This window comes from Styela clava, chromosome 3 (genome assembly GCF_964204865.1).
Source record: "Styela clava chromosome 3, kaStyClav1.hap1.2, whole genome shotgun sequence".
Lineage (NCBI taxonomy): Eukaryota > Metazoa > Chordata > Ascidiacea > Stolidobranchia > Styelidae > Styela > Styela clava.
Window position 1 is genome coordinate 15,318,563 of NC_135252.1, and position 15,500 is coordinate 15,334,062.

At 36.7% G+C, this 15,500-nt stretch overlaps 2 protein-coding genes across 2 annotated transcripts; both read right to left on the bottom strand.

Moving 5' to 3' along the window:
• Positions 1-126: 126 nt before the first annotated feature.
• On the bottom strand, positions 127-1,641 carry LOC120342097 (uncharacterized). The gene has a single exon (XM_039410780.2). It carries the CDS (start codon positions 1,485-1,487, stop codon positions 870-872), a length of 618 nt encoding a protein of 205 aa, XP_039266714.2. The 5' UTR covers positions 1,488-1,641; the 3' UTR covers positions 127-869.
• An 11,328-nt stretch (positions 1,642-12,969) lies between these two features.
• LOC144421045 (large ribosomal subunit protein eL39) lies at positions 12,970-14,784 on the bottom strand. Its single transcript, XM_078111167.1, has 3 exons — positions 14,746-14,784; positions 14,512-14,615; positions 12,970-13,541 (listed from the first exon to the last, which is right to left on the bottom strand). Exons 1-3 carry the CDS (start codon positions 14,767-14,769, stop codon positions 13,493-13,495), a joined length of 177 nt encoding a protein of 58 aa, XP_077967293.1. The 5' UTR covers positions 14,770-14,784; the 3' UTR covers positions 12,970-13,492.
• Between the last annotated feature and the right edge of the window lie 716 nt (positions 14,785-15,500).

The window sequence follows — 15,500 nt, forward strand, 5'->3', positions numbered from 1 at the left end:
AATTCCGCATCCAATCTTCTCCTGAAATATGTTCAAGATTACTTCGTCATTATTTCAGATGTCGATAGATTCGATTCCACCTCAAAGAACTAGGTATTCTCAATGATACAATATTCTAAATACAACTCTAAAAATGAATTGCGAATGCATTACAATTGTCCATTCATTTATCACAAGCAATAATATACCACCACCAATCACCTCTATAAACATGTTATCAAAAATAATTGTAAATGCATTTCAACAAATGAAGCACAATAAATTTTGAAAACCAGAAATAAGATCGGTCTAAATCTTGAAATGGAATAACATAAATGTAGTATAAAATATGTGTCAAACTAATTCATCATCAAATTTTTGGAAACAAGAATTTTGTACAATTTCTCCATTTAAAGACAACTAGACATTGGCCCAAAACTTAATTCAAATTCAGAAAAGTTTTCAAAACAGTTCCTAAAATCTGTCATTTATGTGGTGAAAAATTCCATAATTTAGCAAAAAAAAATAGGAATGCGACAGTTTTGCTGTTTACAAAATCAATTTAGAATACGGACAGCAGAGAAATACAAAAAAAACCATACACAAATGTCTACACATTGCCTATATACCAAGTAATCAAGATTGTAGATAGCCAGATGAGAAAAAATGATTATTATTGCTTTTCTAATTTAAAAGACAAGACTATTGACAGCCATCTTTTTGTAATGGATTATTTGGTATAACCCACCTTGAATCGATATAAAATTCTGAAACTCACACACGCACAGCAGTGGTTAGACCAACTCGAATAACAAATGTTACAAAAAGGATGGCGCATAGATGCCTCCCTCGAATGAAGAAACCATAGTATCACATGATTGTTCTTGGATTCAATTGTTTATTTCGGCCATGTAGCTGTCCAACTCAGCATTCATTGCACCTTTTGTTTTAGTCATATAACTGTCAAGTTGTTCATCAAGTTTGTCTTTGTCTGCAGGTTCTCGTCGATTAGCTCCACCTCTTCCTTGACGACCTCCCCGACCTCTGCCACGACTTATGCCACGCCCTCTACCTCTCATACCCGTTCCACGCCCTCTACCAGTTCTCGTAGGACGAATAAATCCACGTCTTCCTGGATTGCGGCCTCTATTTAACGAATTGCCGCGAGGACTGGGAAACCCTCCACGACCACGACCACCTCGAACGAACTGTCCACGGCTTTGAAACCTTCCGCCTCTTATTCCCCGTCTTCCTCGTGCTGGAGGACTTCCTAATCTGTCACGAATCGACACCGGCTTATTATCAAGCGCAGCAGCAACTGCTGGCCGTCTTTCCATTTGTTGTGCGAGTCGACGATTCTTTTCACTTGCCATTCTCTCATTGGACATTTGAGCTCGCACAGTTTGGGAAGTTGTTCGTTGTGTTTTCATGATCGTAGAAAAACGGTCATTAAGACTGACCTTGGTTGAGCTTTTGAGAACGATTTTGGCAGGTGGGTTGGACGCCATTCTACTTCTGGAGTATACGCCAAAAATAACTGGATAATAAGTAACAAAACTCTAATCGTCACTAAACTATCTCATTCCAAGCGGGTCAATAATTCAACTTTAAATCTTACAGTACACACAATTCTGCAAAATATTGAGAAAATAAATCTTGTCCAAGTAAATACACAATAATATCTGGCAATGAATAAAATTAGTATAATAATTAGGCTATATATATATATAAACAAATCTTCTGCAAAAAATAGAGCGAAATTTTTTCATTTTTTGCCGCTATTCTAAGCAAGGCTCCATTTTTTCGATTATTTTGATTAGGCCAGATTCGTTTCCCAGAACAATTTTGCAATATTGGTATCAGTAATTATAAGTCCGTAAGTGGCTGAAATTATTTGAGATTTAATGAGATTCCCAATGATTCCATGATTATAATGCAAACTTAGCAAAGAAAACAATGTGGTAATTTTATGAATAAATCAATGACATCTGCAAACATGATGTCATCACTGCTGACTTTTCTAATTCATTAATCAATGTATGCCAAAATCACTCTCATTTGATTATACTTGCACTTGCTCTCGGAGAGCCCGTAAAAGTGACAGACATCAAACATGGTAATCTCAGCCGACATATTCAGAATAAGTAGACGATGAAACCTCACAACGAAATCTCATTAATGCACAATTTTCGCGTTTTTCATCTCTACTATAAAAGTAACATCTGAACATATAATAATCATTGGTGCCAACTTACTGGCAATAGGGTGGCGTAGCCAGTCTGCGGTCGATTTCATTCAAACCGCTATGAAACAAAAACCAATATTTCTAACCTGGTAATTTTTTCACAGTAGGTGCATGGGCATTTCTTCTACACGCTAAACCTCGAATTAACTTTCTACGACCAAAGTACGACACTCTGAAGACCTATTTGCGACCGAACGACCAGTTTGCGACCACAAATTTCAAGCCTTGAACATCATTTCTGCTGCGTCGAGACTAGGGCATACGCAGCCATGCGTGAAAAAAATTAGCTTCTAATTGCATTTCTGACCGTCATATATTTTAAGAACAAGGTTATTTCGAACAAAACTCGTCAAATTATAAATAAAGCACCGCATTACAGCAATCAAACAAACAAAAACACGGTGGTCGCGAATTGGTCGACAATGCTATTATCGACGTATTGGAAATGCGCACCCTCCTATTCCCCCTCCTTTGAATGTGGAAACGTAAAACTTTAAAGATGGTTGAAAGAAACAGAACTCTACCCACCTGCCAAGTTTCATCTTTTTATCTCTTATATTTGTATGGATTTTCAAGCTTTTTCAAAGGGACAATGGGTAGTTGGCGACATGGAAAAAGGGTCCGTTTTTTTTCCTCGGTCGGGTTTTCGGTAGTAACTTTTTTGTTTGTGGCCGCATTTTAGTGTAATTTCGCAGAGCTACGAGGGATACGGTAAGTGGACGATAACGCGTGAGAAATATCGTCTCGGTTCGTTAATTTTTTCGACATTAATTTAATCGATGAAGTTGATGGTCGCAAATAGGTCTTGGCCGCAAAGTGGGTAAGCCACCCTCTATTCCAATTACCATACTCCATTTTACATAGACAATTTTTAGCGGCCTACGATTTCTCTCGAAAAAATGATGTGAACCAAAAGCAAGGCATTAAATGTTATAACATTATTTGTGATAAATTTCGATCAAATATTATTAGTTTACTATTAAAATGTATAATGCGAGTCCTAATTTAGCATATCAGTATCTCTCTATCTAGGGATCACATGAATTTCGAACAATTCTAGAATTTTATTGTCCTGCTGTCCTGAGGAATGCCTGTTAGGTATCAAATAAAAACCAATGCTCAGGTAATTTCCAATAAATACCAAGACAGTAATATGTTTGAAATTTTGCTTAAATTTCAATCCAGCAATGTCTGGGGTCTAGTATAGTTTGGTACCACAAGTACTTCCAGTGGGCGTAGCATAACGAATTTTGCATATGTTATTCCTAACCCCCACCTGACTATGCCATCCAAAAATTACGTCACCACGACCCAGACTGGATTCCATGGCAGGTGCACGCCCGAGGGCGCTAGCGCTCCGCAAAAATGCACGCGAGCGAAAACAATTTTGCACGCCGAAAATTTGCAATTGCTCACCAATGTAAATCGGTTTAAATGGTTTTAAAGTCAATAATCCAGTAATATAAAGATGCCAAAATATTATAACTCCACAATTGTCGACAAATACCAGCTTGCAAGATTTGGTCTGATCGAAATATTGCGAAGCAAAAAGACCATGGACCTTTCCCCAACCTTTGAACCGCGAAAAATTCCTCTCACGTCCTTTTTTGCATCTTGCTGATTGGCCAATGTCACGAAGTAAACAAGGAAGTCGATGCTCGGGGAAAGGTCCATATCGTGTTGAATGATAGGAAATATGAATCCCGTGAGAATAGTTATGGACGAAAAGATCGCCTCCGCACCAATGGCCAAGTACGGCTCTGATTCAGCGTATTTTTCATACAATAATTTTACACGAATGTACTGAACAGTACCGGTATTTAAAGTTGCTCAAACACTCCCAAAATTAGTGACAAAGTATGAAAATAATGTTTGGGGTCAAAGGTCAAACGTCCATTTTGCTCTAATTTGACGTATTTTTTATCCATTAATTCTACGTAAATACACTACCAAAATTAATGACAAAGTATGTCCATTTTGCTCTGGTTCAACGTATTTTTTATCCAATAATTTTACACGGATGTACTGAACAGTACCGGTATCCAAAGTCGCACAAACACTCTCAAAATTAGCGACAAACTGTAGAAATAATGTTTGGGGTCAAAGGTCAAACGTCCATTTTTTCTGTGATTCAACGTATTTTTTATCCGATACCGGTAATTTTACGCGGATGTATTGAGAGGTATCTGATGTCAAAGTCAGTTGCACGCGAGTGCAGTTGTTTTGCACGTCGTGAGCTATAATTGCACGCCAGGAATTCTTATTTGCACGCGGGAATTTCTGATTGCACGCCCGATTTCTCGTTCAAAAAGGCCATGAAATCCAGACTGGACCACGACGTCATCATCACGTCATACTCATAGGGCTTGTCAAAGTATAATTACGATCGCCCAAAATGGCATCTGCGCCGCTGATAACGAACTCGCTAACGCCGGCGATCTCTCTGGTATCGGGATCGTTGTGACGAAAAAACGAGAGAAATAGCTTGCTCGATTTCGGATGATCGTCTGCGCGTTTTGGACTACCTTCCGCATACTTTGGTGGGCCTTATTACGCCACTGTGACGTCGAAATGACGTAATTTTTCGGTGACGTAGCCAGGTAGGGGTTACTGGGTTAGGATTGACATATGCAAAAATAGTTGAGCCAGGCCAACTAGAAGTGCATGTGGTACTAAACTATACCAGACCCAATGTCTGAATGTGGTGGCACGATCTTCACATTTGAATAACAATAAAAACAGAAAAATAGAACTGTAGAATGGGATTCAGCATTCTCAATTCAAGTATTCTAGAATAGAAAATTATTCTACATCCCTACACTCACTCAATCCAACACTTGCCACCTACCTATCCATGTAATCTCAACAAAATTTCCTTCAAATGGCTCCAGGCTGGTCCACCCGTCTGAGATTGAACCATAGACAGATAGAAGTAGACTATTTAAATTTTATATTTGCCAATGGCCGAATACTACCGGTACTGTACTAGGTGTGGTATAATAAAAAATTATCTTAGTTTACTCATATCTTCACATTTCATATTTTTGTTTTAACTATACTGGCATCGCCCCCGAGGTAAATAATCCTAAAAATGGTGTGAGTACTGTTGAACATTTTAAGCATCAGAGCTTTCGAATTTCAAAGTGACTACGGTACCGGTATTTGTCGAATTTGCAGCACGAGCGCTAGCATTGCGGATATCCCCAACCCTTGACCCTATAATATTTTCCAATATTGAAATATTTAGAGAGAGATTTTTTTTTCCGACCAAAACCAAAATAGAATAGCAGTCATCTTATAATAAAAATAATAACAAGTGATAAATTAGTTTGGTATAGACAGGAGGGAGTGATACGACCAAAAGGCCATCAAAGTCAACCCCCCCCCCCTCCAAGTCAAGCTATTGTTTAAGGTTTACAATTTCAGATGACTAAATATTAAGGTAGAACATTCTATAGTTTAAATTATATTCACAAAATGGAAGAATAAAATAGGTGAGGAGTATGCTAGAGCGAATCATTCATATTTGTGTTTGTGGAGAGGGGTTTCAAAATTTAAGACATTCCAAAGGGTCTCCACATTCAAACAGGGATTTCACAGATACCATGTTTCACCAAAAATAAGACCTAGCGCGAATTTTGAAGATGATTTTAGTACAAGCCATCCCTATAAAATAAGACCTAGTCAACAACGTAAATTTTTTTTTGACATTGTCGATAGCTAGCAAGAAATCTCTCCTACACGTTTTAATTGATAATCTATGTTTTGCAGTTATTTTGAACAAAAACGTGTTATTGGACACGTTTAGTGGCCATAACGATCGTTTCAAAATTTTGTTGTCATTGTTATTTTCTTTCGTCATTATCATTAAAAATCGCTTTTCTCTTCTCCTAGTCAACAACGTGAATTTTTTTTGACATTGTCGATAGCTAGCAAGAAATCTCTCCTACAAGTTTTAATTGATAATCTATGTTTTGCAGTTATTTTGAACAAAAACGTGTTATTGCACACGTTTAGTGGCCATAACGATCGTTTCAAAATTTTGTTGTTTTTGTTATTTTCTTTCGTCATTATCATTAAAAAAGCGCTTTTCTCTTCGAATACTGGGCCAATTGCTTAGAAATTTTCAGTGGTTAAAGATAAAATTTCTCTCCAGAAGGCTATTACTTTTTTTTCGCTATGACGTCATCAAAATTATTGCCATTGGGTGGCGTGTCCATATATTTGAGCATAGCCCTCTTGTTTATAAGTAAATAGATAGCCTGTGAGTTTTCATATTTTAAAATCTCAGTCTTATTTTTGGGGAAACATGGTAGTTACACTTAACGAATTCAAATAATTTATACCGCATATGTGATTACTTAAAATATACGGATGCCATCTATCGGATGTTTCCCCGAGCATCGTTTTCCTAGTTTATTTCCATAATAATGACCAATCAGCAATAAGTCAAGCATCGCTGTGAACATTATTTCGTTTTTGCGATTTTTCTCGTTACTTTTCATTTTTCAGTCGTTTTTTCACAAATTAGTTATACATCAAATAATTTAATTGTCATTATGTCTTCCGAGGAGCTTTAGTTTAGTTGCAATGATCGAAAAGTAGTCCCAAAAACGCTAAGATGGACTAGGCTAAAATTAGCTATCAATACCTGTAAGCGGCACGTGGTTGAATATTTTTAATAAATATGGAGATTTCAAACACTTAAATCAGTTTGTAAGTGCCAATTCAACACTCACAAAAAACGCTCTCAAAATAAGCATAAAAGGGTCGGGACTCGGGGTGGTTCAAATCATGGCACGCGAGCCAAAATTTAAATCTTTTCCTAATCCCGGTGTCGGGAATGATATTTGGTAAAATAACGGAAGGTTGTATCCAGGGGCGGAGCCAGGATTTTCAAAAGGAGAGGGGGGGTCAAAATCGGAAATTTCCAGTGCCGTCTGTAACAGTCATCACGATCACGCGCTCGTTAATAGAGCCGCCTTTTCAGCGTATAATGAATTTTCTGTTGCGTAAAAGATTCAATTCATGACCACTACGAGATTCTATATATATATATATTAATTTAAATGTGTCCAACGTAAGTAACGGTTGCGACTTCTTCCGTCAAAAAAAAAACATCACTATTATATATTAATTTAATTGTGTTCAACGTAACTCGCGGTTGCGACTTCTAACGTCAAAATAAAAACATTTCTGCAGTTAAATACCACGGCGATAAGCTGCCTGGTGTATTTAATTTTGATACGTATTTTTGCAATCTTGCGAACCCGTTATCGTCGCTAGTAAAATCTCGATATCTAATATAAAATCCCGTTTAGTACAATTTTACTTCATACAATGAAAATATATATAAAGTATACCAGTAAATCAAAACTACAAATTCACCACCGCGAAATCCACGCCGAACAGTCGCCGCGATTCCGCCACTTGTTAAAAGAGCCGACTTTTCCAACAAAAATGATTTTTCTCGGTGCAAAGTAATCAATCCATGCTACCGATACGATAATATTTAAAACGTTCTGCTTTATTAATTTAATTGTTTCCAATTTAACTTGCGGTTGCGTCGACATAACAACTCTAAAACACCACGGCAATCCGCGGAAACAAAAATGTGTGGTAAGCTGCCCGATTGATTATTGTTTTGATACGTATTTTTTCTATTTTGCGAATTCGACAAATTTGAGATGTACTGACTCCGTCAAATTGCAATGCTGCCACTCCGATTATTTTTAAAAATAAAATCTTTCGAAAATCCGTAAATTTGATGTAAAATTTCACGGAGTGAAATGTATTTCAGTAAAATAAAAATTGATCGATATGTTTTAGATTGATTATATTATACATCATCACAAACCGGGAAAAATCGTGTTTCCAACCTTGTTCAATGATAAAACGAAAATTTTCTACGAGAATGTTAAATTAATGGATAAAAAGGCAAATTCCTCCCACAATTAACCGTGTTTCTATTTTAGTAGCGGCATGTTTCTAAACGGCGACCAAACATAATGTGTGACTACGGCACACGAAATTTTGCGATTTTCAATGCCTAGAAAAGCGTTTTTAGACTGTCGCGGAACTTAACAAAACTTATATTGTTCAATTGTTTACGGTTTTATTTTCAGTATTTTATATTGCCGCTTTTCAATCAAAAAATTTAGATCGTGGATTTACTCCTTCATTTGTCTTTAGAACCTCGCCGCCGATAAACGTCTAAAAACTCTCACCGAATTCACCATTTTGTGCGAGTACAAAAATAAAATAAGTTATCATGTTTATCGTGACACAAATTTGTGATTTAGAAAGAATAAACACCAATGTAGAGACGATTACGGCCTAAATAACACGCTGATGAAAACAATCGGCGTTCTTAGCAGAAGACAATTGCACGCGTTATTGCCGGCTTTTTCAGTTTTCACAATTCCGTGCGAGTACAAAAATAAAACAACTGTCATTGTTACCGTGGCACAAATTTTGGGAAATTTGTGATTCCATGTCGGGTATGAAATTAGTTAGCCAGTTTTTTGCTTCAGATGCATGAACTTGACAAAAACAAAATTTAAACTGCTCTATCATCTAATTCTAATGAATGGAGATCTAATGATAGTCGAAAGGTTACCGACTTCTCCGATAGCTATTAAAATTTGTACCCTTTAGATGGGCTAGTGAGTGAGATCTACGCCTATAAGATGATGGGTGGATATTTATCATCAAATTGTGATTCCAACACGACTTTTGGATAGGATGTACGCGCAAACTGATGCTTTTTCGGCCTACGTTTAGTAATGCAAACAATTGAGTGCGGCGAACGATTAGCGTCGTTTGTTTTCCAGGAAATTTTTGGCATGGGAAACTAGAATCATTGCCACATTCAAGAGTTATCATTAATGATCTTCGCAATCTTCTAGTAACTAGTTGATTGTCAACTGCGTACCCTATGTGAAAACCCGAAAACTTAACTAATATTGGGGTGCGCCAATTCAGCGATTCGATATTTGTTCTTAACGTGTCGACGAATATGCGAAAATTTTTTGTTTTTAATTGACTTGACCACATAGTAGAAATATTATTTTTTTAAATTGCTGAAAGGAATAACGGGTGGATGTCCTAAGTACGTATTACCATGGCAAGTCGCGCAATACCCCAGTTTATTAAAAGATGACGTTCAGAATTGATGAAATGCCAGGGAAATTCGAAATTCAGGCTGGCCCTATTATATCTCTACGTAAACAAAAAACTTCATGTTCTCGATGCAAATTAGATCATCGCCCGCTGGTACATCGCTCTGAGTGACTTTGTACCGCCGATGATGTTTACGAAACAGTCGGGTAATTTCGTTTTCTTCTTGCATATTGTTTTTGGGTCCCAGTTAGGAACGAAATAGTCCATGTCGAGGTGAGTTACAGTGTCGATTCTACGTAGTTTAATACCTAATTATTTTGAGATTGTCACACACTATCGAAATGAATTGATTTCCTGGTAATTTATTTTTCTTATTTTGCAAATAATCATTTTTCGTATAAACACAACTGTTTTGATAGATTGTTTATTTTCATTTTTAAGTATTGTTTGATCAAAATATATTGGTAGACTAGAATTCATTTGCACGTCAATTGTTGTGAATGATATCGACGACGATTGGCAGATGAACATCGTTTACGAATTGTAATGTTTATTAATCAAATGACTGTTTTAATTGCCGCTCCCCATATACTTTATCGTTGAACGTTTTATATTTGTATTTTCGTTGTGCGCAAAATAGAGTCAACAACAGAATTTTATATTTCCCGCCAATCTATGTAATATAGAGAAGTTGAAATTCGCACACAACCAACAAACATCGGCGTCCGCTTAGTTGTAGCTCGGATTTCCGTTCGTTGCCAAATCACGCTGGCGCGAATACCCGCCAATAATTACATTCGATGTGGGCCCTACGGGCCGATATTTACTTGAATATTTTGACTAGGAATTAACTGTATTAATGAGCTCTTGTTCCCTTTTGAAATGGTTTTCGAATTTATCATATTATTTCCACATGCATTGCATCGTGGCCTGGACGATTGACTTGCGCACGGTTAATAACACGGCAGTGCGTTTCCTATTGGATTTCCGGTAATTACGGCGCACAGTGTTGAATGACGTAAGAGCGTAAAATTCAAAGATCTTGGACTTGAGGGAATTTGGCACGCGGCGTTATAAAGCCACGCCTAAATGTGTTGCAGATATTGAATGTTTTTATTCCGAATTCGAAGACGTCGTGATCTCGACAGACGCTTATAAGGGAAATCATAGTTGGCGTCCGTACTCGGGGACAGGATGCATGAGCCATCAATTTCAGGGGTGGCTTATTTTTTCATATCATGACGTGCATGTAGGGCACTTATCTCTTCAATAAATATCATGCAACAATCAAACATTTCACATTATTCAATTTGCAACAGCTCATTGCAGAATGCAACACGAAAGAAGTCAGATAGCGCTTATCGTCTATGATTTTATACAGTGTTAAATTATGTCAATTACCATAGCATACAAGAAGCTGTATAATTTGAGTTATACTGCAAGTAAAAATAATAAAAACAAAATATGTGCGGCAGTAAGGGAAGCACCGTTCAACAATTCCAAACTTTTATGAAATTACAAGTTAGTCTGGCTCGCAATGAGGATGGTCTATAAATTGAACATATTTATTTATGTATCTCCAAAACGTAATAAAAGTGTTTTTTTATTTATTTTATATCAAAAATTCATTTTTCAAAAGTCAAAAATTTAAATCATTTTCACGATCAAAATGGGCTACTATTGTCTATTCGCAATTATTGAGTGAGATTCATAATAATATTTTTTCAATGGCTTCAACGTAAAACAAATACAGAAGACTGTTATTTTGATAAGTGCGCCGGCACAAAACAACTATCGTCGCGCGCTACTGTTGAGCGGCAACCATTTGCACTGACGAGGAACTGTCGTTGTTTACCGCCACACTAACAGAAGACCTTTCGCTTATAAATTAAAAACATCTCAATATGCCAATTCACATGTTGCTGCTTAGCTGTGGTAATGGTATAATAAACATATCTTTTAAGATATCTACCGCAGAGTTGAGCTTTGCCATAAACGTATTAGGAATTGAATTAGTACTGTAACCGTACGGTAGTAGTTGTAGAACTAAAGTTCAGACAGAAAGCAAATGTGGAGGAATAAAAGTAGATTACCAAAATTAGACGGTTCAAATTAGTGATGACGTTCGTTAACGGTACAAGACGCATTTCGACTCGAAAAAATCAGACGGTAAGATTTTTACTAACGTTTTTCTCACATTGTCATCAACAATTCTTTTGAAATTCGACAACACTTTTAAAGCCATCGCATTAAAAAATACACTAGATTAGGGTGACCATATTTGAAAAAGCAAAATTCCGGACAGTGCATGACCGCGTAGTGAAAAATATGCGCATGGTACGAAATAACAATGTTCCGTATCAGCAGTGTGCACAGTACGATTGCATTTGCAGTAAAATTCCGGATTCCGGACATTTGAGCATTTTTTAAACTCCTCCCGGACGCAAAATTTAACCCTAAATTCCGGACATGTCCGGACGGTATGGCAACCCTACACTAGATTATATTTTCGTTATGTTCGTTTTTCATTACGAAGTACACCCTGGTTTCTCCAACTCCGCGTTAATAGGAATATAACGGCTTTAATTTTATGCAAACGTGAAAACTGGGAAAATTACAGTGTTTGTCTTTTCTATTTAGTTTTATGTAAGTTAACCAAATCAAACTTTAATATGTTTTAAATAAATTCGCAATTCAGTTTCAAAATAGGCATGAAAATGAATCGATGGGGCAGGCTGGCTAAGTTTATTCGTGTAATAATAATATCCTTGTTATGAAGCCTGTATATCGCATACTGAATTTACCATTTGTCGATTAGGAGTCTCTAATAAACTAAATCAGAAGTTGACGAAGAGTGCGGAACTGAATCGTCGTCAAGAAATTAGTAACTGAACATCCATACTATGCGAGTTATAAATGTTGTCGTCAAGAAATTAGTAACTGAACATCCATACTATGCGAGTTATAAATGTTCTATCCGCCAGATCAAAATCCTGGGACAGTCGATGATCACTTCTACAGATAAGCAAAATGATATAAAGTGGACGCGCAAATGACCTCTCCGATATATAACGGACCTACGCTGGCCATAAATATTAATTCGTTTATTCAGAAAGTACGGGTGTCAGACACCTAAGTGTTATGCCGACTGATTCATGTAACACCTACCCAGTGCGCGCTTTTCTTTCTAACAGCATTCATTCTAAATAATCGGATGATTTGTAAAATGAAATCTGCCCCTCAGAAGTTTACTAGTGAGTAACGGGTTAACCATACCACCCGACCTTTCTACGCGTTTGTAATCATTGCTGGCCAGGACTTCGCGGAGTATTCTGGTAACATCATGAAACTGCCGTACATGTGCCGGCGAAAGTGTATTGAAACTACGCACCTACACATGAACTGCGGTTCCAATCTTATTGTGGCCAACCGACACTATACAAAGAGTTGAATATTTTTAAAAACTGCGTTGTGAGGACTACATACTATCAAAATATACCGAACTATAAAGCTATTGATTAGTGAATAACTTGCGAAATGCTGAGGGCATGTGTCCGTTCATATGATCACCTATGAGCTGTTCAGATAATAAAATATTTCCTCCAATAATAATTGAAACTTCATTTTGTTTCGAGAAATCTTTAATTATAGATTCTTTAGGCTGCAAAATTCCAAATACCTGGGCAAAAGTAGTTAAATAGGAAAAGACAAATAACTCCAGAAACAATAGAAAATTAAAACAAAAGATTTTTCAAGTTATTGTTCTTAATTCTATTGTAGAAAGAACAATTGTAGTAAAAATTGACACGGTGGCCTTTTGATTACCAGATGAACAGTACCAGACAGGAATCTGAGTACAATAGTACGATCGTCCCACCTTGGTAAAGTATAAAGAAAATACAATCCACAGTACATAGCAAGGCTATTGTGCGTGCAAATCAACTTTTCCGAATTGGTGAAATTGAGACTAGGGTGTTAGGTCAAACAAAGACCGAAAATATTTTAACATCCGATTCATTAAAAATCAAAAGAATCCACAAGTCGTTAGTAGTCCTTCATTTCAGTCAATAAGAGTTAAATGTTGAACCTAGTTACTTGCAGTGCAGGTAGAAGAAAGTATTGCAGCCTGATGGAAATGGAACAAGCTTAAAGTCCAAGCTTTGTTCTCCTCCAGTGACGCCTTTTAGCATTGTATCTGAAATTCATAAATATGCGTGTTAAAGTTAAATTGTAAGAGATATAAGTGAGTCCGGGAGAATCATGTTATGAAATGGAATGAAAATATTAATTGGAAGTTTGGTGTACACATGTACGATAAAAGCTTCAAAATCAGATACGCTGTCAGCAAACTATATTGGAGATCATTCAACTGATGATGATGAATCATATTCGAACTATGCAAATTCACAATATAAAACAATTTTTTTCAGTTACCATGTTATAGTGAATTTAGGTCATGTTCCTCTATTAATCTGGCCTGCAGCATTATTAAAACCATACAGTTTTTACTCATAAATCAGTAAATAGGTATGCAATAATTTCTATAAGGGTCCATATTTTTCCCTGTTACTTGGGAAGAGTATAGAGTTAATTTGAGTATTTGAGTGTAGCCAACAATGATTAAACTTTGTTATGAATGACCAAGCATGGAAAATATCCTGCTATAATCGAGCAATGAAGCTAAGACAAAAAGCTTTCTCCGTCTAGCAAAACTCGTGTTGTAGGTGAGCCTAGTGTCAGAGTGTAAAATATGCGGTACTGTAACTACATGTCACCCATTTTTATATGATAGATGAAAGGCTGGTTGGCATAATATTCTCGAATAAAAAATCTAGCCTACAGAATACGAGAATGTGATAAGACATAATTTGTTCAGAAATGAATAAGATTTCACTAATTGCAGGGTTTGGGGGGCGAAGAGTCACCTTGCAATGAAAGAACAAAAGTTCAATTTGGATTTACGATATGACTTTATGAGTGACAGAGCGATGGTATCGCAGATCAGTAAACTAGCTTCTACTTTTTAGTACGATACAAGTTATTTCCACCCCTAGTATTACATTTGTATACACAAATATAGATGGAACAATGTCAGAAGGTACAGGGACCGTAAAACAGTAAGTTCTGAAATTTATTCCAGTATTGATTGTGTCCAGTGTCCTCACCTTATTTTGTTGCCAGTCTTCATCCTCACCCATTGCGGGATTGGTCTGTTCTGGTTTTGCTTCTTAGCCAAATGTTTCTTGATCTTGAACGATTTGTTCGCCGACTGTAATCAGAGAAACATTCTTAGCAAATTGAAGCTGCCTGGGAAAATTCTATCATATCCACTTTAATCGAGCGTAATGACATTTCTCGTAATCTAATGTTAGTTTTAAAGCAACTACTAGTTTATATACTATTTTCACAAATATTCTTTTCATCTTCTAACGAAGTAAAATCGGCGAGAATTAAAATAAAATAAGCCAGGGCATAGCTGCACTAACCATTTTGCCGTCCTGGTGTAAAGAGAGCGTCGCTGAAGCGCGTCCTGTCTTCGGCAGATATATTTTGCAACAGCGCAAGCACGCGGCCGATGTTATGTGTTTGCATCATCCGGTGGGTATCGCTAGAGATACTTCAAAAAAATCCGTTGTAATTTAACTTTTTTTGACGTCCCACATATTCAAAAATTGAAACAAAATCATCAACTCTCAAGTACGATTGTATTTTTTGCATTTAAGTTTAAAGCAGATCTCCAACTTTGTTTCGAGTCCAAAATAAATACGAAACTCTTTTCTAAATTTTGTCGAGTCTTCTGCAATTTGCGACTTGATCTCAATCAATTTCAAGTTACAAGTAAGATAGTTATGTAATAGAATTCTCTAGATAAAACCAAACTAAACAATGTATTGATTTGTCCCAGCACCGCGCCGGGAGCTACTGCCTATTCAGACGATGTCGGCGGAGTTGCAATTTTGGTCTGTAAATTACTGCGAATCAAAAAGCAGAAAATTTCCATTGCAACAAAACATCTATAAATTGTTAGCTCGCGGGGTTTAAGCAATCGCTGATGTCTCATCAGTCACTATTATATATAGTTCCTGGATCTAGATTCTTGTGTTTGCTATAAATAATACTCAAGGGTTATTTTAAATCAGCGAAATTAGTGCCA

What these genes read in the sequence shown, in the direction of transcription:
- LOC120342097 (XM_039410780.2), bottom strand. Translation starts at nt 1,487, where the DNA reads ATGGCGTCCAACCCACCTGCCAAAATCGTTCTCAAAAGCTCAACCAAG.
- LOC144421045 (XM_078111167.1), bottom strand. Translation starts at nt 14,769, where the DNA reads ATGAAAAGAATATTTGTGAAAATA. An exon ending in AAAGAATATTTGTGAAAATA is followed by an intron (nt 14,616 to 14,745) that starts GTATATAAACTA and finishes CTCTGATTACAG; the next exon opens with TCGGCGAACAAATCGTTCAA. An exon ending in AAGACTGGCAACAAAATAAG is followed by an intron (nt 13,542 to 14,511) that starts GTGAGGACACTG and finishes TATGAATTTCAG; the next exon opens with ATACAATGCTAAAAGGCGTC.